Source organism: Abramis brama, assembly GCF_963993115.1.
Source record: "Abramis brama genome assembly, chromosome: 3".
Lineage (NCBI taxonomy): Eukaryota > Metazoa > Chordata > Actinopteri > Cypriniformes > Leuciscidae > Abramis > Abramis brama.
Genome location: NC_139965.1, coordinates 14987571 through 15013297, shown reverse-complemented (window position 1 = coordinate 15013297; position 25727 = coordinate 14987571). Strand labels below are relative to the sequence as shown.

The following is a 25727-nucleotide window of genomic DNA, read 5'->3' as shown; positions in this document are numbered from 1 at the left end:
TTGTAAATCAAATAAAATGGTCAAATGATTCACAGCCACTGCTGCTGTGCTGGCAGTCTTCTAAAAGAGCTTTAAAAACGTGTTCTGAGTACTGAGAAATTAACGTAACCAATTAGCCTACACAAAACTGTAATGCATTTTATATCATTTCAAACGTGATTTCCACGGCGTTGTTGCACGCCAGTCCTGCGAGTGGCGCTGTGGGCGAACGCGCTCTTCTCTCCCGCCGCGCGGTCAAAGTTCGCTCGCAGTCCTTCCCTCTCTCGGCGGCAAGGCGTGCGAGTGTGCTTCACTAGCTTATGCTATTTGAATAAACAATTTTTCTTCTGCAAAACTACTTTAGCAGTACAGTCATGGTAAGTACACGAGCATCTCTTTCTTTTGGCTCAATATGTGAAGTTTTGTTTCGAGAAGCGAGGTGGTTTTCATTGAGGAATGAGCGGACAATGCGGTTGCGTGTTAGCATCTGGGACGTAGACTTGACGTTGTTTTCAGTCATTATCAATGTTGGGACATTTATCTCTTATTATCAATATTTCCACTTGCCTTGTCACAACCTAATCATCTGCTCTCCGTAGATAGCCTATGATAATTCAAGAATACTGCAAGACTTTAAAACATTAGTTAAACTGGAGTTCTTATTGTGCCTTCTTGTCCTCTTGAGAATACATTTCTAATATAAACTTTAATCTTCACCTGAACCCAACTTGGATTTTTGTTATATAATATTTTTCTATTGGATAGTTATACGAATGTACATAGTAAAAATCATAATTGTTCTTGTGATATCCAGCATAAGCATTCTACCCTAGTCTTATATGATACTCTGTTCGTCCTGGCTTAGGTTGGGATATTATGAAAGATTTCCCATTGGAATTTGGAGGTTCAAAATTACATGATGTTTTATTTTTATATCTGACACTGAACTTTGGCCTTTTCTGCAGAGCTTGCCGTTGAACCCCAAGCCCTTTCTGAACGGTCTCACAGGGAAGCCTGTGATGGTGAAGCTGAAGTGGGGGATGGAGTACAAGGGCTACCTGGTGTCGGTGGACGGCTACATGAACATGCAGGTGCGTCTCAATTGAATAGACCATTAATGAATGCATTGGTCATTGATGCTTTTGATCATACAATATCTTTAGCTGTCACTACTTCTCACCGTGGCCCCACATGCACAATACCCAGTGTAATTGAAATCCCCACTCACATCTGATTTTATATTGACTGAGAGGTTCAGCAGTTAGTAGGGATGCACCAATAGGTTTTTTTTTTTTTTTTGGGTCGATACCAATTTTAACAAACAACTATTGGCCGATACCGGTATTTGTCACTTGCTCTCTTATTAGAACTTTTGTCATTAAAATAGATCAGTGTTTGGATCATGATTTAATTCAGCAAAAATCAAAGGTATAGTTCATTGCTGCATCATCAAATAATTTCTATTGAGCATGGATTGGATCATTTCAACATTCAACAGGCTTACATAAATACATAAACAAACAAAGATGCATATGAAATAAACATTGCTTTTAGGTCTAACAGTAGTTTTCAGGTACAGAAATAAAGTAATAAAATGTAAAATACTCTTCATTGTATAAATTAAATGTACATTAATTCTTATTAAAGTTACAAAAGTTATTTAGTCAAGAGTAGTGAGCATTTTCTTTTCATTTTGTCTTTTGTTTGATTAACATTAAAACTAAACATTAGGCTGCTGTCACTTTAAGAGCTGCATGGATCCAGTATACTGATACACACGTGTGTTATTTCTCAACTGGTTACATTCACTTAAGCCATAATCAACTGTGTTTACAAGGATACAAGACAGGCATTTTGATATGAATTAGAAGTGAAAGGGAACTCAAGTCAGTATTTCAACTTCTCACACATTTCTTTCGTGTCTTCTTGCGCTTGAATATTTAAGTTGGCAAGACTTAAATGCGTGCGAAGGATAAACTTCCGCGAAGATGCAGCGCTGGCCCAATCGAGACCGTGACATTTGTCAATGGTCCCGAGCATAGTTTACGCTGGCATATTGTTGAGCCAAGTATTATTTTACCCAGAGAAAAATGTTGGATTATACAACTCAGTGCCTTAACGCAGTTAATTAATCAGCCATCTATATATCTCCCTTTTTCATGCTATAGCCGATGGTTTTAAATCAGCCGATACATCGGTGCATCTCTAATTGTTAGTAGTCTTTCTCTTTATGGGTTAATTAAGCTCTGTCTCTCTGATATATCCAGCTGGCCAACACAGAAGAGTATGTGGATGGAGCATTAGCGGGTCATCTTGGCGAGGTGCTCATCAGGTAAGATTTTGGATTGAAAATCAACTTTGCGTTGTCACACAGAAGCGGTGTAAGTGCATTTATTCAGCAACCACAATTGCAAACAGTGTAGTCGAGATCGATGTTTGGATTTTTTAGTTTATCACGGAGAAGGATGAGAAAGATTGCAGATTTAGTCGCAGGAACACAGAATGGCTGAATAACAGTTTCATTTGAACAGAATATTTCAATTTCAGATCATCCGCACTTCTTCCGCAGTGTAGAGAGCTTGCGCGCATGGTTGCCAGATTGCAAAAATTAGGAAAAGCTCTGATTGGAGGATTTAAACTCTTGACATCTGGCAACCGCAAGCATGAAAGCTTGTTAGAGGCTTGTTAAAAACAGCATGTAATATTATGTCTCCTTTTTTATTTCTATGACAAAAACAAAGATTTTGGCATAGTTTTTAACCACATTTTAGTTTCGTCTTTTATTGTCAATTATATTGCACATTGATATAGTCCGTTATCGTTTAATCACATTGGTGTTGTGGGGAAAAAGGTTGCTGACGAACATTTTTCGTCGTAGATTTTCTTAACGAAATTAAGTGGTAAATAGTATTTTACGATACTTAGACGTTTTGTTCTTCAACATTAATTATATCCATATCGAAAACGTTAATTAAGCCGTTATGTTTATTTAAAAAATGAAACGTATGTTTCTAATAAGTGACTGTGAGAACATTTAGGGTGTGAGTGTGTGCGGTTTACGTTGTTGAACAAAACGTCAAAGCATGGTCAAGTTGTTTTACTCAATTGAAAAACCCCATAGGAAAATCGTGAGGGAACCAGTGGTGAATTGATACCTGCACCACTATTCACGACTCTGCAATAAAAGGACATGCATATTTTGTATTATACTACTAATGTTTTTTTTTTTTTCCCTTCAGGTGTAATAATGTTTTGTACATAAGAGGAGTAGAAGAAGAGGAAGAAGATGGAGAGATGAGAGAATGAAGAGTGAATCAATTTCTTTTTCTAATGGGATTGGAAGATGTATTGGTTAATTTGCCATTTGTGTTAGTTTTATGTAAAGCTGTTTCTTTTTTCTTTGTAAAATTGTTAGTTTGACATTTTTTCACTGTAAAAGTTATTGGTGGCACGACAAATAAATTGTGCACTTTTGTATGTTTTTGTCATTTTTGTCTGATTTTGAAGTCAACATGAAACAAAATTGACCCTATGTACTTAATGCAACAATTCATAAGTGCATGTAATTCTGAAGAAAAACTTTTGAGTCTGACTCTTCTCTGATATGTAATGCCATATATGGTCTGGTGTATACCCCACTATCCAGTTAATCGCAGATGTACAGAATCTCTTCCCACCTTAATTGCTTCTTTTTCAATATCATTGAATATGTTTCACTGGGAAATAGGTAAAATTAGTCAAGTGGTTCATGAATGCTAAAGTTCACTGTAAGAGCCTAATCAAAGAGCCTTTTCATTTTTGAACACTAATATTTTTAAATGATAAGTTTTAATTAGGAAGTTACCGTTTTTTTAGTTTAAATTATGGATTATGTTTGTAACAGTTAATTTCAATATTTATGTGGCCACTTTCTGAGTAAAATCATCTGTTCCCACTAGTTTCTAGTAGGCTATATTCAGGTTAAGACAGGTTTGTTCTGGGAAATTATGCAGGAAAGAGTAGAATTTTTTATTTATTGATGTGTATTATGAAGGTTTTAGAACCTAACGAAGGGAAATAGAGCCATGTTTATCGTTATTTGTAAATATAGGTCCCATTTTCAGCAGATTTGTGAGTGGCTAATCGATTAAAGACCGTGTGACGGACGAGTTTAATGACAAACTTTGCTGAATATTAGTAACAAGGCAAGGCAATTTTGAAACTTGTCAATATAGTTCACATTCACCCGAACTGCGAATGCTGAAAAAGTCCATCCGCAAAATGTTTTACAGTATTGCTTATTTACACAGCTATTATTTTAAAGTGCAGTTAGTAAGAAGCACAACGAAAATAACGTGTTGTCCTTGTACAGAATCGGCGGAACCTAAACATGAGCTCGCTGACCATTGAAAATTTAGTGACCTTCGGCCAGGTTACCCAATTTTGGCTTTGCTAAATATTTACCCACTCTTTCATCACTGAGCTCTGCTCTGAAACACTTGCACCAAAGTTAAACTACAATGTCTTCCAGCAGTTTCAGACTTTTAGTCAAGAATGCAACCCAAGTGGTCTTGGTTTGTAGAAATGGTGAAAAGTATCTCACTGGGAATGGGATGCAGACTCTGGCTGTCGTTGAGAATGGCAGTGTGGTGATTGGACAGTAAGTCAGATGAATTCTTTAAATTACTGATGGTCTGTCTCTTATTTATTGCACGTGGTAAACTCAGCATGTAAATAAGCGCTTGCAAAACTGTCTCCGTACAACATAAACAATTAGCCATTTCTTATGGTCAATATATGTTTAGGATAAAACACTAAACAAATTAAAAGCATTAAGAATTGAATTGAAAATATAGGATTCATGCATGGCTCCCTCAAAGAGAGGTTAATTATTTTAAAATACATCAAGCAGTCAAAATTGTCCACAAATAAGAAAATGTCCACAAAGGTCAAATGGATCCATAGTAAAGCTAAAGTAAATGTTTGTGTTTTCATTTGTTACCATTATTTATTTGTTACCATTATTTAAGTACATGTAACTTTTGGCCCTCTAGTGGTTAAAAAGCAAAACTTCATGCATTTCGCGGAAGAACATTGTTTTGGTTGTGTCGGCTCTGCGTGACTGTGAGGATGAATATTATTAATAGATAATGTTTTACAATGAACTCTGTTAGAGAGCTACATGTGGGAATGTATCTTTTCAACAAAATGCCTTACCTGTTCCTTACCTGTGCCATCTCCGCCTCACTTTTACAATAGGCCTAGATCAAATCCTTCACTTCTCGCCATCTCTGAAAAGCCCATTTTGATTCTCGTTTTATTAGGACCTCTGTCACCATGTCAACCTTTCTCTCTAGTTGTGACAACTGCGACCCCTACACCCATTTGTCTACACCATACACGCGGCAAAGTAGCCGGGAAGACACGTTTCTGTTTAGGATATGACGAGACACGTACGGGCGTTTGACGTATGTACGCAATTTCCCGCGAAAACCACCGCGCCAGGTTTAAAATATAATCACTTATAATAGTCTTACCATAGTAAATCAGGGTAAGACACACAAAAAAAAAAAAAAAAAATTGAATAGAAGAATTGATTGTGTGTTGACTGTTAAATTTTGTTAATTTTGAACAAAAAAAGCCTATAGTGTACCTTGAACTATATTAGCTAACATGAACTAACAAAACACTTCTACAACATTTATTAATCTTAGTCAGTGGTAGTTTTAACATTTGCTAATACACTTTTAAAATCCAAAGTTATTTTTGTTAACATTTGTTAATGCACTGAATGGTATGTCCTCATTGAGCTGTGTGTGTGTGTGTGTGTGTGTGTGTGTGTGTAGTGATGGACTAATTAAAGCTGTTGGATCAGCAGACATCATTGAGTCTCAGTTCAAAAGAGCAAAGTTTGACAATGTTCTGGATGCTTCTGGCATGTGTGTTCTCCCAGGTAAGTGTTACATCTTCCACCCAAAATAAACAGTTGGACCCCTTCTGTTGGCAAATCCTTTAAAATCCTAAATATATATATAAAGGTTAATGAATCTTAACATAATTGTACAGGTCTGGTTGATGCGCACACACATCCAGTGTGGGCTGGAGACAGAGTGCATGAGTTTGCCATGAAGGTTTGCTTTCATTTAGTTCAATCTATCTCTCCCTTTGGATTTTTGTGTGGATATATCTTTAAGTCTTGGTGTCAGAGAAGATATCTTATCTATGTTCTGTCTACAGCTGGCTGGTGCCACATACATGGAAGTGCATGAAGCAGGAGGTGGGATTCATTTTACAGTGGCACACACTCGCTCAGCAACCCAGCAACATCTATTAGCTGGGTTACAGAGCCGTCTGGAGCGCATGATGAGAGCTGGAACCACGCTGGTGGAGTGTAAGAGTGGATATGGACTTGAGATGGACACCGAACTCAAGATGCTGAGAGTGATCAATTCAGCAAAAAAGTCACTGCCAATCGGGATATCGGCAACATACTGTGGAGCCCACGCAGTACCCAAGTACACACTCTTTACAAAAAGATTTTATCATAAACAAAATTGTTCTAAGCATTTTTTTGTGATAAATGTTTTACATGTAGGTTATTGTAGTCCTCAAATTGATTTTTGCCAATACTAAAGGTTCTGAATAAACTAATATAATACACACACTTTTTCAGATATAAACACAATAATATTAACTAAAAAAGGCAAATTCATCCAATTTTGAAGGTTAGATAGACAGACAGATAGATGATAGACAGACAGAGATATAGATAATTCTCAAAAGTGACAGTAAAGACATTTATATTACAAAAGATTTCTATTTTAAATAACTGCTATTCTTTTGAACTTTCTATTTATCAAAGAATATTAAGCAGCATAACTGTTTTCAACATTGACAATAATAATAAATATTTCTTAAGCAGCAAATATTATAATGATTTCTGAAGGATCATGTGACACTGAAGACTGGAGTAATGATGCTGGAAATTCAGCTTTGCATAACAGGAATACATTTTAATAATAATAATACAAATAGAATATAAAACAGTTTTAATTGTAATGATATTTCATCAATTTTATTTTTATTGATCAAATAAATTCAGCCTTAGTGATCAAGATTTTCAAAAACATTGAAAAATCTTAACGACCCCAAACCTTTGAACAGCAGTGTAAACAACTCTAAATTTGCATATCTTATATCTTTTGTGTATTCAGAGGTAAAACTATGGAAGAAGCCACTCAGGACATTGTGGCCGTGCAGTTGCCCAAGATAAAAAAGCTAATGGCTTCAGGTGATCTGCAGGTGGACAACATTGATGTGTTTTGTGAGAAAGGTGTGTTCGATCTGAACTCTACGCGTTGCATTCTCCAGGCTGGCAAAGACATGGGTCTCAACATCAACTTTCATGGCGATGAACTCCATCCCATGAACTCTGCACATGTATGTTATGTTTGCACACTCACACAATTCTAGTTTCTTGCATACATGCATGCACCGTTCAAATGGTGTTCTTACATAATCTTTGTCTCCTCTTTGTCTTCCAATCGAACAGCTTGGGGCAGAACTTGGCGCTTTAGCCATCAGCCATTTAGAAGAAGTGACAGATGATGGAATCGCTGCCATAGCAAAAGCTAAAACATCCGCGGTCCTCCTACCCACCACTGCCTATATATTAAGGTAAATAACCACGACGTTGATGTTCTCACCTTCCCTTTCCTTTTCTGTCCTGTCCAATCAATTATCAATGCAATTAAATAATTTGCAATGCTACAATGCAATAAAAAATAAGAGATGATGGATTTGATTCTCCTTGTGTCTGTCTAAGGCTTTCTCCACCACGCGCGAGAGATATGCTGGATGCTGGAGTCATAGTGGCCCTGGGCAGTGACTTCAACCCCAATGCCTACTGTTGCTCAATGGTGACCATAATATTAATGAACATATGTTGGCAGTAGAAATTTGACCTGGCCACTCCATATAATATCATTTTGTCTGTTTGTTCATTAGCCTATGGTGATGCACTTGGCCTGTGTGATGATGAAGATGTCTATGCCAGAATCGTTGGCCGCAAGCACTATAAACGCAGCCTACGCTCTCAACCGTTCGCAGACGCACGGGTCGCTTGAAATCGGGAAACAGGGAGACCTTGTGATCATCAATGCACCACGGTTAGCTCACACACATACAGTAGCTAGAGATCTACAGGGGCAACTGCTGAATTATTATGTTCACAAGTTGGGGGTAACTAACTACAAGTAACGCAAATTATGTAATTAGATTACTTTTGTTCAAGTAACGCATTACTTTCAAATTTACAACAAAATATCGGAGTTACTTGTTTGCCATTTATTAACTGACAGCTCTCCTGTCCAGATGTTAAGAGAAATCGTAAGTGCGGTGGCGTTGTGTGCGCTGTGTAAACATGATTATTCCTCCTCAAAATTAATAAAAAACGTGAAAAGTAAACTTAGAATGTTACACAAACCTGCAGTAATTAAATGATAAATAACACAAATCTACTTTACTTTATTAATCTATGTCTTTGCTGCGGACCTAAGATTATTCCAATTCAACCAAACTAATAAGCAAAAATGACGTTAGCCCTCTGGTGCTCTTCGAGTGTTGGTCAAAAATTACAGATTTGTTTTCCCAATGATATGAATGTACTATATTTTAGTTTGATAATGTTTTTTATATAATATTTTGTATTTTTAGGGGATTTTATGATACTAAATTATATTTACACTGTATTTATAATCCATTCATTCACTTTTTGAGCATAGACCTGAAAATTACATTTCCAACTTAAACTGTGGTAAATCTTGAATGCTTAGAGCACAGACTTAAGTTTGGTCTCTTTTCAAAGACGACACTTGGCAGATTTTTGCTGAAGTGCAAAAAAGATTAAAAAAAGTGAACTTGAAAAAAGTTGCAGAATTTTACGGTTATTGTTATGAAAAATGCACAAAAATACTATTTTAAATTTTTATATGAAAAATATATTTTCAAAAACACATTCTACTCTAAAACTGCAAGAAAATCAAAGCCATCAATCTAAACAAGATGTGTTCCAAATTTGAGCTTGATATCTTAAAAAAATGAGCTTTCAGTAAGATTTTGTTTGGCTGCAGTACCAAAAGTTTTCACTAGATGAAATTTGTCTGTGTTAGATAAACTTTTGTGTTTAATGTTTTTGTTTTTATTGCTGATAAGTGTTGAATTTTCTTCTCTTGCCTCATTTCACTTTTGGTGTGAAAGGGCCTTTACATTTACTGAACTTTTTTGTTATTTTATTGAACTCAGAAAAAGTAACGCAACACATTACTTTACCATAAAAAGTAACGCAATTAGTTACTTTTTCAGGGAGAAACGCAATATTGTAATGCATTACTTTTAAAGGTATCTTTCCCCAACACTGTTTATAAGTTCTTTGAATAAGGCATAAAAATGGTTCAATATATTGTGATTCAGATTATGACTGGTGTTTGATGGGACTTGTTAAGGGGGTTGTTATAATTTGAGTTCTCTTTCCCTCTGTTGCAGGTGGGAACATCTGGTTTACCAGTTTGGGGGCCATCAGGAGCTCATCAAATATGTCATAATCAAAGGCGAGATTGTTTATGAAAATGAAAAAGTCTTGACCCTTTGAGCATCATGCACCACAGTCGATCCCTCAATGAAGCCAGTGCAACACAAGATTGTGTGGTACAATTTTATTACCATGGATAGTAAACCTCATGGAACCATACTCGAATACTCAGTTATAAAATTAAAAACATGTTTGTTGATAACATAAATAAATAAATAAAATATATACATATATATATACATATATAGGGTGATTCTGTTCACAGCACCGGTATAAAATCATACAAACTTCTTTTATATCAATGTGTCCTTCCATCTCCAGAACGCTTCTATCATCGTAAAGGAAATGCTCGGTTTAGTACCAGTTCCATCTTCTCTGCTCCTAATGCACATGCGTCTAACACACACACTAGTCTTTGATTGGTCAACTGATTTGCAGTGGCGATCATGTCAGCTGTTGGAGAAGAAAGAGAAACCAGATTTAAATGTTTAGCTGTTTTATACCCACAGGAAATGAAAGTGATAAAATAAAGGATTAAAACAGAATTGTTTGCTTTTGAATCATTATGGTTTTATTTAGTTTTTTTTTTTCCTCCAAATTTTAATTGTTGGGTTCCATTTTATGATCTATATTACATCAGAGTACATATACTGTAAGAAGCTTCACCAGACACTAGAGAAAAAAAAAAACTCCCCTCTTTTATCGGAATACAGAATGAATACAATTATTGTGATATTGTTCGTGGAAATATGATATTTTAGAAAAATGATTATGTCCTGCCCATCACTCTTAGAAAAAAGGTTCTATATAGAACCCTAAAGGGTTCTTTATGGATTTAGTTTTAATTCATTCATTTTGTTTGTATTAATTTTTATGTATAAAATATTATGAATCAAATGGCTTACTTTATCACTAGAAAAAAATAAAACATGCTAAACATGAAAATATTATGCAGTCATTTAAGACATTTCACCTTATATAGAATCTTTTGGCATAAAGGGTTCTTTAAAATTGAGGGGGGTTTAATACAGAACATGGTGTACTACACTAAGTTTAGTAGCTGAAAGCATTGTCAAATTTGCTCAAATATGACCATTTTTGTTTGAATGGATTTATGAAAGATGTGTTTTGACACTGAAATCCGTTGAAAAGGCCTTCATATTTACCGGGGCTTGGGGGCGGGGCATGTGGTGAAAACCCTCCATGTGATAGGATAGACTCCCAAGAGTTATCATGTGACAGGGGGAGGGGCATCCAGTGCAAGCTTCCCGGGGAAGCAGGCAGAAAAAGAGCGTCAAGCATCACTCCATCTGATAAAGCTGCGCACACAAGGGAAATAAAAACATTTGATCACAATACTACAAACACACTGTGACTGACACTTTGACTTCACATTGTTCAATGCAAAAAACAAATTGCAATGTGCACCTCTCATTGTCAGAGTGAAGTAGCCAGTGTAGCAGGAGGCGGGGCTAAATGACTCCAGCTCTCTCTGTGGGAGGAGCTTGTGAAAGTTGTTAACCTGCATCCCCACGGCAACAGCCTGAACATGTCGTCGCTCGTAACAAAAAACCCGTGGCAGAGTTTCAATGGAGACCCGTGTCAGTCCCAGACGTGAGGTCATGGGACTAGTGGGCGGCGTCGAGAACTCTTCGTCGTCATCTTCATCATTACTATCATCATCCTGTTCTCCGACTAGAAACTCCATGGCGCCATCAAACAGAGAGAAATCTGCAGGGCACAGGGACACACCGATCTTTCAATAGAAATTCAATGCAAATCTGAGCAAATTCACCTTTGACAAGAGATACATGTCATTATTGTATATACAATTTTCAGTTACAATAACTGTTCTGTTAAAGGATTAGTTCACTTCAGAATTAAAATTTCCTGATAATTTACTAAACCCCACGTCATCCAAGATGTCCATGTCTTTCTTTCTTCAGTCGAAAAGAAATTAAGGTTTTTGAGGAAAACATTCCAGGATTTTTCTCCATATAGTGGACTTCAATGGGGTCCAACGGGCTGAAGGTCCAAATTGCAGTTTCAGTGCAGTTCAAAGGGCTCTACACAATCCCAGACGGGGAATAAGGCTCTTATCTAGCCAAACCATCGGCCATTTTCTAAAAAAAAAAGTAAAATATATATACTTTTTAACCACAAATGCTCGTCTTGCAGGCGGTAACCTGACGTAGGCGGAAAATGTAGGGTAGGGCGAAAACCTCCCATCTCATTTTCTCCTCCAACTTTAAAATCGTCCGACATCGTTGTTTTGCTTTTAATTAGTATTATTTTTTTTTGTAAAGGGCGTTTGACTTAGTCTTTGCATGTTCGCTTTGTAAACACTAGGTCGGTACTTCCGCCTATGTCACACGTGACCTTTCAACGTGATTACGTAATGAGTGGCGCATTACAGCTAGTGCAAGACGAGCATTTGTGGTTAAAAAGTATATAAATGTTGTTGTTTTGTTTTTTTTATATATATAAAATGGCCGATGGTTTGGCTAGATAAGACCCTTATTCCCCGTCTGGGATTGTGTAGAGCCCTTTGAACTGCACTGAAACTGCAATTTGGACCTTCAACCCGTTGGACCCCATTGAAGTCCACTATATGGAGAAAAATCCTGGAATGTTTTCCTCAAAAAACGTCATTTCTTTTTGACTGAAGAAAGAAAGACATGAACATCTTGGATGACGTGGGGGTGAGTAAATTATCAGTAATTTGAATTCTGAAGTGAACTAATCCTTCAAAAACACTCTGTTGATCCGACAGTCCGTGGGCGGGGATACAAAAATGCGGAAGTACAATCTGTAGTTTCATGAAAGCCATAGAGATGTCAAAAGAGTCTTGCTGATAGATAAAAGGGACTTTCTTGGTCCAGTTAACATGGAGAACGAGTAAACACTGTTCATTTACTACCGACACTATAACAATACAAAGCAGATTGAAAATCGGCAAACTTGTACCCAAGAACACCCGAGAATTTGCATGGTTTGTGTGATTGTTAACAACACCACTGCATTCTCTTACCCGTCTCTGCATCATCCTCTGTTGCAAATGGTTGCAGAGGTGGTGCCAACCTGAGAGAGAATGAATTATTATTATAATTATTCTTCTAACAGCAGTTCTTCTGTATCAGACAGAAACACATTCTTACCTCTTTCTCGGGCTAGTACTGCTGAAAAGTTTCCTCTTCACGGGTGTCCTGTGGGGTTCAGACCTGCGGTAAAAACAATTGTAAGGGACAGTTCAACTAATAAAGATCCAATCTCATATGCTTGTGTTTCTTAGAAAATCAAAATGAGGGCTTTAGCTGCTCTTTTCCAGGCAATGACAGTGAAGGGGAACGGTCACTGTGATTTTGCCAAGTAAGACATGTTCCTGGATCAACATTTCTGTCTGAAAATGTAGTCCTAACCCTGACCCCTAAACCTAACCCTACCCATAAGTTATCCCTAAAATCATAGGGAATTGATGGTGAATAACACTGATGTAGAAGCACCTAACCCTTGTTTTAAGCCTAAACCTCACATAAACTCTAAACTTGTCCCTCAAATCTGATTGGTTGATTTGAATGTTGTTTCAGGATCAGCAAAGATGTTGATCCAGGATCATGTTGTATTTACCGAAGGGGAAGAGATGCGGTCAAGCTGCTAGCTATCGAATCTCATTCACACTTCTGCTTCTGTGTTGTGTTAAGACATACAAGAACATTTTTGATCATTCCTGGATGAACTATTCAATACACATCATATCAGAAACCCAAAACAACACACATACCCCTCTCTCTGCCGTGGGACTCTAGGGCTGAGCGGAGCCGACGGGAGATCTGAATACTGTGTTCGCCCATTGTTCTATAAAAGAAAAGAAAATAGAGATATAAGAGAGGTACATTATCACTCAAGTTTGGAGTCCGTAAGATTTATTTATTTAAAGAAAGAAATACTCTTATTCAGCAAGAAGAATACATCAAATTGATCAAAAGTGACAGTAAAGACAATGCGCTTTTTTAAAACTTTCTATTCATCAAAGAATCCTGAATAAACGTTTCACAATATTTGATGATATTGTAATTTACTAACTGATAATACTAAGAAATGTTTCTTAAGCAGAAAATCAGCATACCAGAATGATTTCTGAAGGATCATGTGACACTGAAGACTGGTGTAATGATGCTGAAATGCATCACATGAATTACATTATAAAATATATTTAAATAGAAAACCTGTAATATTATATTTCACAATATTACACAATATATATATATATTTTTTTAATCAAATAAATGCAGCCTTGAGGCTTCTTAGAAAACATACTACCCCAAACTTTTGAACAGTGTATGTTGTTGGCTGTATAATAGTGTGGGTTACTTGTTGCTGATGTATGTACCTCTCTATGGTGGTAGCAGGCTGCAGTGACCACACACTGAAGAGCAAACTGTCGTTTCTCTCTATAATTTAACTTCTCACACTCTAATTTCATCTCTCCTCCACTGATGAGACCAGCTTCCCCTGCAAACACACACACACACACACACACACACACACACACACACACTAAAATTAGCCACAGGAAGAGCTCCAAGTGAAGGTATCAAAGCCCCGAAGAGGTACAACAACACATTTGAGTATCGAATCCATTTTTTCCACACTAAACTCAACAGGTTGCCATTAGAGAGCGTTTTCTGTGCTCGGTCCAATCATATTTTCATAAACACTGGCAAACTCTACAAACATTCGCAAGTCGTTTTCTGCTTCTCACCTTGTCTGTTTTCCATGAAGCTATTCAGTGAAACAGGAAGTGGTGGGTAGCTGAAATATCCTCCAATCACAGCTCTTTCCAGCAGGCCGCTCTCGTCGACCTGCTTCAGCCAGTGAAGAAACTGGCGGATGGGCCGGACACCTCTGTATGGCATCACGGGGTGAGACCCTGTGCCTGTTTTCATGTTTGCAAATGATAGCAGAGGATTCTACCAATTCTGCAAATAAGTTTACATTCACTACCATTCAAATGTTTGGCATCTGTAAGACTTTTCAAAGGGGTCATGAACTGAGAAATCTAATTTTCCTTGATCTTTTGACATATAAGAGCCGGAGGTCATTGTTCTGAGAGACATTTTGTCTTTATTTTAAACTTTGTCATGTAAGTGTGTGTCCAGTAGGGGTCCCTCTTCGGTAATTGGTTACAGAATATAGCTGGGAACCTTTCTTCAGGTAACAGGTGTTGGTGGAGGGAAGGTGCACACACATTTTTGACCACTACGCTAACTTATGCTATGCAAGTAGGAAATCTGTTCTGGTGAAGGACTGGAACTGTGGATTTATTGACTGTTTGTTTGGATTCTAGCTTGAAATGAGGACCAGTCACGGTAAAATAAATCTACGACTGTGAGCATATTAACTTGTGTAACGCGGGCGTGCGCATCCATTAACAAGCACCGTCCAGCATCCCTCAGCTGCTTTAAGTAATAGACTTGGCTGCTTATAATTGTACTATACAAATATTTAGTACGTTTCAGAACTTTTAGAAGTTTCAGTGCAATGAAAGACCGTCTCTGCAGAAGATCAACGTACTTAAACTTTATTTGCTACAACCAAGACTCATAAAGCATATCTAATGCTCATAAATGTTTCACAGTTGGCAAATGTCTCAACTATCTAACGAAATAAACACCCTTCTGTAGCGTCTTCGTTTTAACACTAATATAATGTAGTAAAATACAATACTACTTAACAAATACACAAGGGTTTATGTATTTGTCGCAGACGGGAGTATTCTAAATATTTGAGATGTATGTTAGCTGTCTTCTGATTCAGGATCAGATTCTGGCACAAACATGTATAGATGAATTTGAGCGGTTGCCATTTTTCTAAATCAGAAGTAGTTCAATATTATTACAATTTAGAATAACCGTTTTCTATGTTAATATATTTTAAAATGTAATTTATTCCTGTGATCAAAGCTGAACTTTCAGCATCATTACTCCAGTCTTCAGTGTCACATGATCCTTCAGAAATCATTCTAATATGATTATTTGATGCTCAAGAAACATTTCTTATTATTATCAATGTTTTTTGAGGAATTTTTTCATGATTAATTGACTAATATAAAGTTCAAAAGAACAGCAGTTATTTGAAATTAAAATCTTTTGTAACATTTTAAGTGTCTTACTGATCCCAAACTTTTGAACGGTAGGGTATATTATAAGTCTGATCTGTGAAGGTGTTTAACTGTGTTATTTACCTGTGCAGTAAATCTGGGTTAGTGACGTGTTGGTGAGATATTCAAAAGTTGTAGCTCTGTCAACTGCACTTCTGAAAAGCTTTAGTCTGGTGCAGACAACCAGTGCCACTGAATAAAAAAAAGAAAGAAACAATACAGTTTGTCTGTAATAACAGGACAGAGATGGAGAATAAAAAAGAGACAGTAAAGTGACTTTGTACTTGGATAGACACGGCTGTGAATGTCAGGCTGTGATGTGGAGAAGAGCTTGATCATGATGGGCTTGTCTGATGTTCTATCCACAAGTTGGAGCCACCGATACTCCTCGATCTCTGACCTTTGCCCATCTGCAAGGAAAAAATATTTCAGTGTATTGGCTTAAGATTGAGCATATTTAAGTGTGTACCAAGCATCTCACCTTTCTTCCTGACACGTTCTGGTCGACCAACAAAGATCACCACACCGATGACATCGCAGATGTGGCCTTGAGGACAACTAGGAAGCTCCTGCCTATAAAACATGATCATACATATACATTTATCTGTGCTGTACAAGTCTTCGATTTCAGTGTAAGACTCCAGAGGATATTGAGATTGTGATTTTGTGTGCATACCTGCAGATAAATGAATGAGGCAGGTTTGGCAAAACCCAGTCTGGAGAAATCTGGTTCTTGGGGATGATGGTAATTTGAGCAGTGGGGTTCCTGGAATTAAGACTGATCTCTAAAGGAGGAGCAGATGATGGTAGAATACAAGATGTTATAAATGAGAACAAATATCTACATCTAATTCATATACTGCAACATAGGCCCTGTTATTACAAAGCATTTTGGTATGACTCGTCTCAAAATGATTACTTCAACTTATTGATGCTAAAAGTGTCTCTACAGTACCCCCTTGTTATTTTTTTTTGTTTTGTTATTTTTTTTAATTTTTTTAATTTATTTTTTTGCTCTGTTTTTATATTATACAGGAAATGACGTTTATGTATGTATGTATATATATATTCTTTTGTTTGTAATAAAAAAATACAATAAAAAAAAAAAAAAAAAAAAAAAGTGTCTCTACAAGCAACTGAATCAGAGGGTGTACTTAGTTTTTCACACATAGATTCTCCATTTTGGCTTTATTTTTGTTGAATAAATAATGAAACGGTGTAATGCTGTATGTCAAGTGTTGTTATTCATCTGAGGTTGTAATTTTAAGACCTGCTAAAGACCGGACGATTTTTTATTACGTCCTAATACAAAACCATAGATTTCAAAGTGTTCATAGAATACTTTCTTTTTCACATGACTGTATATGTTACAACTTCAAATGAGAGATGGCTATAATTCTTCCTACCAATGTGTGGCTCTGATTCCTGCCCCGTGCGGCTGCCGTAACTTTCCTTGACTCTGTAGTGACGCAACCGTACAACTTGACCCGGATGTAGGATTCGGTACCATTCCAGACAGACTGTGTTCCACAGCACAACACAAGCAGTGGACGAGCCATCACCGACCTGCAACTCTGCCTGAGAAAAACAGATTAATGGAAGGAGTTACTTTCAATGTCAAACCAATGTTGGGATACTTAAAGGTGCAGTGTGATTTTTAGCGGCATCTAGTGGTGAGGTTGCGAATTGCAACCAACAGAAGTTACGGTGGCCGACAGGAAAAGATGTCGTCGTCTGAGACAGCAGAGAGTAGCCACTAGCCAGTTTAGCAATGAGGTTTCTTTACAAAGATGAAGTAAGAAATTATGTTTACTTAATTATTCAGTAAAACTAAATGTTATTGCGAATATTATTGTTACTTGTTCATCATTGTGTCAGTGTTTTATTCGCTGACTTTAGCTAGCTTCTTTGCACGAAGAACAACATAGTGACGAAACGCGTTTGTCCGTTTAGGGCTACTGTAGAAACATGGTGGCGCAAAATGGCGACTAAACATGTAAGGGAAATATGTAGATAGAAATTGCTCATTCTAAGGTAATAAAAACATAACGGTTCATTATGTAATGTCTTTATACACCACTGAAAACATAGTTATGTATATGATATTGCATTTCTGTCAACAGATCCTCCTAAATATTATACAGTGCACCTTTAAGTGATGTCAGACACTGCTTACTATGACATATAGATAACTATTCGTTTTGAGAAAAACAGTTGATGGGAAAGTTGAATGAGTGGATGAGAAAGTCCTGAGTAGAGCCCGACCGATATATCGGCGGGCCGATATTATCGGCCGATATTAGGCATTTTCCAAACTATCGATATCGGCATTTATAATGGCCGATAAATGAATATTTAAAAAATAAAATAAAAGAGGACGAAACACCCTTCAACCATGTTATGAGTGTTGGCGCTGCATAGTTTGTCCACCAGAGGGCACTATACAAGGAAGACTGCTAACATCAATGAGCTTGGAAATCACAACGAACTTATTCTGCCTAAATAAAGTAATGATTACTGTATTTATAACTAGCATATCTGTAGTTCCAGTCCCTGCATTGTAAAATGTAAGTTAGGCACGCGAGGAGTGAACATTTAGACATAGAGAAAAAGTATCAAACATAGCCTGTGCATAAAAGTTAGCTTTTCTTTTACACGTGTGTGAAATCCAAGTGTGCGTTGCTGACTTCGTTTAGCCGCAGCATTAACGAGTCACATAATGTATTTAGTACATCACTAAGTAGTAGATTTTAGAAGGCAGGCAGCAAATGATGATTGAAAATGGTTTGTTGTAGCTTGATGGAATAGATGGATAGAATTAAAAGAGTGCAGGTAAAGGGATAAACAAGTTGACATTGTAATTATAAGGTAGCTTATAACATTGACATTTGGCAGACGCTTTTATCAAAAGCGACTTACATTGCATTTCAAGGTACACATTTACAATCTTATCAGCTCTTCACACACACATTATTACATAATTGAATTATTACTGTCAATATTAATAATAATAGTTGACTTTTTTTTGTTCAAAGGACTTTAAGTTTCATATCTTAAGTTTGTATTTTTATACATTATATTTATCAGAACTTTACTATATTCTGTTCTGTTGTGACAATAAAACAAACAAGTTTATTTTTAAACTGCATTATCATATTATTTTAGTAAGGCTGAGGACTCTTAAATAACGACAAATAACTAATGTTAGGGAAATCTGTTCATGTTTTGTTACGCGTTTCTGGATTTTTTCTTTTTAAATATATATCGGCCGATATATCGGAATATCGGATTTTTAAATCACCAAATATTTGTATCGGTATCGGCCTTAAAAATCCTTTATCGGTCGGGCTCTAGTCCTGAGAAGGGCTTTTAAGGAAATATAGTTAAAGTCCCCCTGTAGTCAATAATTGTATCCCTTAATATTCATCTTTGATCACCAAAATGACATATTTAAAAGTTTTTTCCTTGATAGAAAATGGCTTGAATATAACTCTAGACCTTTGCCTCATTTAGTATATGCAGTTCTATGAATATGCAAATTAGCCCCACCTCTTTGGTTCACTGCAGTTTTACTTATGTATTTGCACATGATTTGTCTTAAAGCATATTGAAAAACACCACATAGACATATAAACAACATTAAAGGCTTGATTTTCACCACAGGGGGACTTTAAATATTTGCCGGTAAACATAATATAAAATTTAAAAATCAGGTGGAAGCAAGTGCCAAAATATAAATCGACGACGACCAATACAATAAAATCACTAATATGAGCCGATATGATCCAGAATCCCATCTCTACTTCTTAGTAGATTCTTTCTTACCAAAGCAAATTGAATTCTTTCAGAAACTAATAAAAAAACAATATTTATCATATTACATATTTTAATATGACCAAGTTCTTATAGGTACCAGAAATTTGCATGGAAAAGGAAGTCTTGTATTTGACCTCTGACCTTATAGGGACATTCACACTTCTGATCTGCTTTCCCATAATATATCAGTCTGGATTTGTGAAGGATCCGCACACACAGGGCGCCCCGGTACCGGCGAGATCCACTCAAGAAATGCCGACGTAATTCTGCGAGTGAAACTGTGGACCCGATATCTGCCACCAGACACAAAAGCATACGCATGAACACCAATAACTCATCTTACTGTTTTCAGAAACACTTACTCCTATTTAGTCATACTAAGATGCCTATACCTGGACAGCATTTTTGAGCCAGATATGTGGTGTTAAAAGAAAATGAAAATTCTGTCATCATTTATTCACCCTCACACTGTTTCAAACCTTTATGCATTTCTTTCTTTCTAATGTGGAACAGAATATTGAATATTTTGAGAAATGTTTTTTTTTTTCATACAATGGAAGTCAATGTTCACAAAAACTGTTTGTCTTCTTCTGTTGAACACAAAAGTATGGAAGCTTGTTTCCGCCACAAAATAAAACATTTTAAAAGATAATTGCGACTTTTTATCTCACAATTGCGAGTTTACATCTCGCAATTCTGACTTTATTTCTCGCAATTGCGACTTTATATCACGCAAATCTGACTTTATATTACCCAATTCTGACTTTATATCTCGCAATTCTGACTTTATTTCTCGCAATTCTGACTTTATAACACGCAATTGCGACTTTATTTCACGCAATTCTGAGATAAAAAGTCGCAATTATCTTTTAAAATGTTTTTTTTTTTTTTTTTTTACCTCAGAATAGTTCATATCTCACAATTCTGACTTTATAACACCCAATTGCGACTTTATTTCTCAGAACTGTGACTTTATATCTCGCAATTGCGACTTTATATCTCAGAATTGCAACTTTGTTTCTCACAATTCTGACTTCATATCTCCCAATTGTGAGAAAAAAAAGTCAGAATTGTGAGATAAAAAGTCGCAATTATTATTTATTTATTATTCAGTGGCGGAAACAAGCTTCCATACAAAAGAAGATATTTTGAAGAATATGAGAATAACCAAACAGTTGATGGTAGCCACTGACTTCAATAGTATTTTTTTCCCACACTATGGAAATCAGTGGAGGGCGGCCAGAAACTGTTTGGTTATTCTCATATTCTTCAAAATTGCTTTTGTGTTTGGTCGAAGAAAGAAATTCATACAGGTCTGGAACAACTTGAGTGTGAGTAAATGATGGCAGAATTTTCATTTTTGGCTGAACTTTCCCTTTAATGTTAAAGATTTACTCTTTTTACCTTATTTCATTTGTTTTGTTTTACCTAGTGGGATTTTCAGTGAATGTTATTGAATCCAATTAGGAAATTTGAACCTAATACAAGTGTTAAGTATTTTAGAAGGTATGCACTATGGTGCCAAAGTTAAATGTTTATAAGAGAGTGATTCCCTCAAATGCAGCCTAGGTAGGCACAGCTTACAGCCTTTATGAACACACACCATCTATATCATCTCCAGAGTCCTCGGCGTCGGGTTCAGAGGGGATCGTGTCCCGCCACATCTCTCCATAGAAGTCGCGGTTATTCCACAGCGGTAGGTATGAGCTTCTGCGGGCTCTGAGCGGGTGCGTGCTCGGTTCGGTTCCCATCCACGGAAGGGACCTCACGTTGACGGAGGAGAGCGCCCGAAGAGCCGCGTCCCCCCCGGAGAGTCGGTCCACCTCCAGGCTGCACACATGGAAAGAGTCGCCGTCTTCCCCGCGGCTGAGCTCCACACTCCGTACGACGGAGCCGCAGTGAAGTTTATTCACGCTGATGAGTCTGTTTATCGCGGGATCCAGAGACACGCGGATCTTACAGTCTCCATCCGTGATAGTGGCGTCAAACAGACTCTCTGACATCGAAATACTGTCCGGGAAACGGACGCCGAAGTCTGCGTCTCTGCCGTAGCGCTCCAGAGAGATCACGTAAAGCGGTTCCGAGCGGGTTCGTGCTCGCGGGGAGGCAGACGTGTTGGATATTAATCTTTTTAGGGTCTTTTTGAGTGTGCAGCAGCACTCGGAGGAACTGCCTGACAGCGCCGCCATGTCTGCGCGACACAATAACAACACCGCCGCAACGCATTGTGGGAGATTGAGTTCAGCACAGAACGATAGAAAGAAAACGAAAAGAACGAATAATGCATTGCAAGAAAACGGGAAAAAATGACATAATAAATAGACAAATAAAGAAAGAAACAAAGTAAAATACTAAAAAATAGAAATATATATTAGAAAAAGTATATTCAATTCATATTATATCCTATGATTTATATCTGAAGAAAAAAATATATGAAGAGCTGCATATATTTTTATATCTGCAGAATATTATACTATATATATATATATATTCACTAACATTCCCATTAGTTTCTGAAAACATTATTTCTGAATGTTCTCTGAACCTTCAAAACATCCAGTTTTTAGTAGTTTAAAATGTGTGTGTGTATATATATATATATATATATATATATATATATATATATATATATATATATATATATATATATATATATATATATATATATTATATATATATATCAAATATAAGAATGAATTTGAATAAAAGAAAATTATATTAAATTAATGTAAATAATTATTTTAAATAAAGATAATAGAAGAAAAAATACACGTATAAAGATAAAAGGAGAAAACTATAAAAAAAATATTAGGAATACATATTTATAATTAACAAAGTAGAATACTGAAAAACAGAAATTCAATAGAAATAAAAATGTATGATAGAAATATATCATATTTAGTTCATAGGCATATGAATTATATCTGAAGAAAAAAAATACATATATATGTATAATCTTTCTCTATATATAGAAAGATTATACATATATATGTATTTTTTTTTCTTCAGATATAATTCATATGCCTATGAACTAAATATGATATATTTCTATCATACATTTTTATTTATTTTTTGTATATTTATTATACATTATATATATATATATATATATATATATATATATATATATATATATATATATATATATATATATATATATATATATATATATATATATATATATATATATATATATATATATTAAAGAAAGATTAAATAAAAAACAGATACTGAAATAAATATAATAAATAAATAATGAAATAGGCCTACATGTATAAAGATAAAGGAGAAAACTATAAAAATATTTAGAACTACGAATTATATAATTATATATAGCCTATAGAATAGAAAATGAAATGCACGAATGAAGATTAAAAAAAATATATAAATACAAAGGCCTTTCCATATTTATAAAATTTGACAGCAGTTTGAAATTCACTGTGATCTGTCTACGTTCCCATGACAGTGTGTTATAATAACACACGCAGAGCGCCAACTAGCGGTGACTGTGCGTCATTGAATAACGCGCCCTTGTCTTTCGCTGAGTGAATGAACGGGCAGCTCCTCAGAGTTGGTCCGGGTTTGGTGACATGTAAGCGGAATTTAAAGAAGACACATTAGTGACCGCAGTGAATGGATGCAACTTAGGCCGATTAGCTGTACTTTTCATATGAAGTTCAGAGCAGACGTCCAGTGTTTGAAGCCTGCTGTCCGGTGCCATGTGGACATATTACAGAAATGGAGTTGTCCCGAAAAGAAATAAGCAGAAATTGGTAAGACTGTAATGTATTTTCAATTCAATATATTTTATAGTGTTTAGTGTTTAAATGTGTTGCAGATGAGTAGTGCAATATTGTAAAACGGATGATTTATTTGTTTGATAGCTAAACTTTTGATTTAAAAGCATTAAAACTGCATGATATAGGCTACTTAAAATAATTAAAATAAATAGACACAGTCAACTCTCATAATCATATAACAAGTATACTCTCATATAATAAGCATGTGTTACAACTGAACAGGAAAATGAAGTTGTCAACCTTCCTCCCATTTCCAACGGGAAGTCATCAATACTGGTGAGCTTTTTCACTGGTTAATGTTTGTCCTTTTTTAATGAATTAACAAATCCCCTGCAGTCGTGACAGTTTTCTTCTTCCGCAGTGGAAGGCTTTGCATCATCTGTAACACAATCTGTTAAATTAGGGTTGCTAATTCGGCTTCTTGTGTTACTTTGGGAAGCCAAACATTTGAGCTGTTTGTGTAGCACACTTTGTTGCTCCCTCATTTAAGATGCATGACTTGTTCAGGATCCTCACACCAAAGGCCAAACCACAGCCCGGAGAATACAGGAGCTGTTCTTCTCCCAGGATCTGAGGGATCACGGGTCCCGACACAGAACCGTCAGGAAGAAGGTACATGCGGAACTCCAGAGAGATTGTAGATTTCATTCTACTTGAAATACATATTTGTATCTTGTACTATTTATGTGCTAATGATTCTCTTTAATATGTAATAGAAAAACAGTTTAGGCCATCAGGTTTTTCCATTATCCAGAGTGAGTGTGGAAACGGAGCTGGAAATCACAGCACACCTTAAAGTAAGTTTGAAAAATTAATGAATGTTTCAGAAACTACTTACCAGTTTATAAAAGTATGTTTTAAGAACATTCTGCTAACATTCCCATTAAGTTCTGAAAAGTATTATTTCTGAATGTTCTCTGAACCTTCAAAACATCCAGTTTTTTAATAGTTTTAAAAAGTTTTTTATGTATATGAATGAACATTCTTCAGACAATATGGGAAGGTTATTAGTAACATTTAAAACGTTAGATAAACTAAAACATTTCAGAAAAAAGTTCCATGAACATTATATAAATAACGATTTTATGCTAACATTTTGTGAACATAATTAAAGACTAGGTCACTTTTAACGAACATTCTGTTAATGTTTCTGGAAGAACGTTTATTCACAACTTTGAAAAAACCTTGCCAGCAGTGTTGGGGGTTTCAGATTACTTTTTTCAAGTAACTAGTAAAGTAACCCATTACTTTTAAATTTACAACAAAATATCTAAGTTACTTTTTCAAATAGGTAACGCAAGTTACTTTTTCACATGTATTGCTCTTTTGTCCACATGTTGGGGGAGAAATCGTGAGTAAGTGCAGAGACGCTGTGTGTGAACATGATGGATATTGTAGCTGTAGACTAAATGTGAACAATTTACTCATCTCACTTGCACAAAAACAGATTCAGTATTCCAAAAAATTAATAACAACATGCAAACTTAGAATATTACACAAACCTGAATTTTTATTTATTTAAATAATATAAATCTCATTAATCTAACCAATGCCTTGACCAATGACGCTGATCCAATTCAAACATACTAATAAGGAAAAATGATTTTAGATAAACATCACATTTGTGGTTCCTTTTTTTTTTCTGAAGACACTGTTCGAAATCGCGTACTGAGTAAGCACTACATTTGAATTTGAACTTACTTTACGACTGTTGAAAAAGTACATTCTTTATAGTATGAATATGAATATGGGTAGCAAGTATGAAATCCAGATGTGCTACATCCGCCATGTTGTTACTGTCACATGACCTACCAGAGTCAGTTGCGTCGCTTCACTGCCATGCATAAATCTTCTCCTAAGAAGAAGGAGAAAAAGTAGTAGGTCACCCAGGTACTTTTCGCCTAGTTTTTTACATTCAAATACAATGATTTTGGATAGACTACTGTTTTTCGCATACTATAGCAAAGTATTTGATTTCGGACGCAGCAAGAGTGTTGAACTTTCTTCTCCTGCGTCCTATTCTTCTGCAGTCCAGAACGGCAGCACAGCTGAAAGGTTTGTTTGAGCAGCGACCTCTACTGTACAGGTGTGAATTTGCATTTCTGTTTGCATTTGCACTTTTGGGTGGTAAAGGGCCTTTACATTTGCCAAAAATATAACTTTTTTTGTTATTTAAAAACAAACAAGCAAGCCCAGCCCAGGTGAGAAAAATAAACGCAAAAGTAATGTAATGCATTCATAAAAAGTAACTAAGTAATGCAGTTTGTTAGGGAGTAACGCAATCAGGCACGTGCACAGGTAGGGCTCAACCTGTGCAGAGAACATGCCCTTTTTGCCCTTACACCCGAAGTGCCCTTTTTTGGTGGTGTTTTTTTAATATTTTTAAATCAATGCTATTGGTCAC

General features: G+C 36.0%; 4 protein-coding genes across 7 annotated transcripts in view; 3 read left to right on the top strand and 1 right to left on the bottom strand.

Annotated features, from left to right (window-relative positions):
- The first annotated feature begins 217 nt into the window (after window positions 1-217).
- On the top strand, window positions 218-3456 carry snrpf (small nuclear ribonucleoprotein polypeptide F). Its single transcript, XM_084109360.1, has 4 exons — window positions 218-356; window positions 945-1070; window positions 2247-2311; window positions 3219-3456. The coding sequence occupies exons 1-4, from the start codon at window positions 354-356 to the stop codon at window positions 3283-3285; spliced, it is 261 nt and encodes an 86-aa protein (XP_083965486.1). The 5' UTR covers window positions 218-353; the 3' UTR covers window positions 3286-3456.
- Window positions 3457-4410: 954 nt separating this feature from the next.
- amdhd1 (amidohydrolase domain containing 1) lies at window positions 4411-10092 on the top strand. The gene is made up of 9 exons (XM_084109359.1): window positions 4411-4618; window positions 5805-5911; window positions 6025-6089; window positions 6196-6473; window positions 7173-7398; window positions 7511-7635; window positions 7784-7877; window positions 7966-8126; window positions 9502-10092. Exons 1-9 carry the CDS (start codon window positions 4479-4481, stop codon window positions 9605-9607), a joined length of 1302 nt encoding a protein of 433 aa, XP_083965485.1. The 5' UTR covers window positions 4411-4478; the 3' UTR covers window positions 9608-10092.
- On the bottom strand, window positions 9657-21742 carry LOC311079708 (RPA-related protein RADX). Its single transcript, XM_084109358.1, has 15 exons — window positions 21127-21742; window positions 19665-19816; window positions 17114-17285; window positions 16384-16492; window positions 16189-16280; window positions 15992-16117; window positions 15792-15899; window positions 14310-14483; window positions 13938-14059; window positions 13329-13402; window positions 12706-12768; window positions 12579-12628; window positions 10976-11278; window positions 10714-10866; window positions 9657-10000 (listed from the first exon to the last, which is right to left on the bottom strand). The coding sequence occupies exons 1-15, from the start codon at window positions 21710-21712 to the stop codon at window positions 9879-9881; spliced, it is 2406 nt and encodes an 801-aa protein (XP_083965484.1). The 5' UTR covers window positions 21713-21742; the 3' UTR covers window positions 9657-9878.
- A 1337-nt stretch (window positions 21743-23079) lies between these two features.
- The window catches only part of LOC311079609 (uncharacterized protein), a 28301-nt gene continuing 25653 nt past the window's right edge, over window positions 23080-25727 (top strand). For all 4 annotated transcript variants that reach the window (XM_084109186.1, XM_084109187.1, XM_084109188.1 and 1 more), the window contains exons 1-4: window positions 23080-23296; window positions 23546-23599; window positions 23831-23935; window positions 24040-24120. In XM_084109186.1, coding sequence (XP_083965312.1) covers window positions 23243-23296; window positions 23546-23599; window positions 23831-23935; window positions 24040-24120 — 294 coding nt within the window. In that variant the 5' untranslated portion in view covers window positions 23080-23242. The remainder of the gene's footprint in view (window positions 23297-23545; window positions 23600-23830; window positions 23936-24039; window positions 24121-25727) is intronic.

Coding starts and splice junctions, on each gene's coding strand:
- snrpf (XM_084109360.1), top strand. Junction 1,071..2,246: donor ACGGCTACATGAACATGCAG/GTGCGTCTCAAT, acceptor TGATATATCCAG/CTGGCCAACACAGAAGAGTA. Junction 2,312..3,218: donor CTTGGCGAGGTGCTCATCAG/GTAAGATTTTGG, acceptor TTTTCCCTTCAG/GTGTAATAATGTTTTGTACA.
- amdhd1 (XM_084109359.1), top strand. CDS start 4,479: ATGTCTTCCAGCAGTTTCAGACTTTTAGTCAAGAATGCAACCCAAGTG. Junction 6,090..6,195: donor TGCATGAGTTTGCCATGAAG/GTTTGCTTTCAT, acceptor TTCTGTCTACAG/CTGGCTGGTGCCACATACAT. Junction 7,636..7,783: donor ACCACTGCCTATATATTAAG/GTAAATAACCAC, acceptor TGTCTGTCTAAG/GCTTTCTCCACCACGCGCGA.
- LOC311079708 (XM_084109358.1), bottom strand. CDS start 21,712: ATGGCGGCGCTGTCAGGCAGTTCCTCCGAGTGCTGCTGCACACTCAAA. Junction 16,281..16,383: donor CCTCATTCATTTATCTGCAG/GTATGCACACAA, acceptor CATGTTTTATAG/GCAGGAGCTTCCTAGTTGTC. Junction 15,900..15,991: donor TCACAGCCGTGTCTATCCAA/GTACAAAGTCAC, acceptor TTTTTTATTCAG/TGGCACTGGTTGTCTGCACC.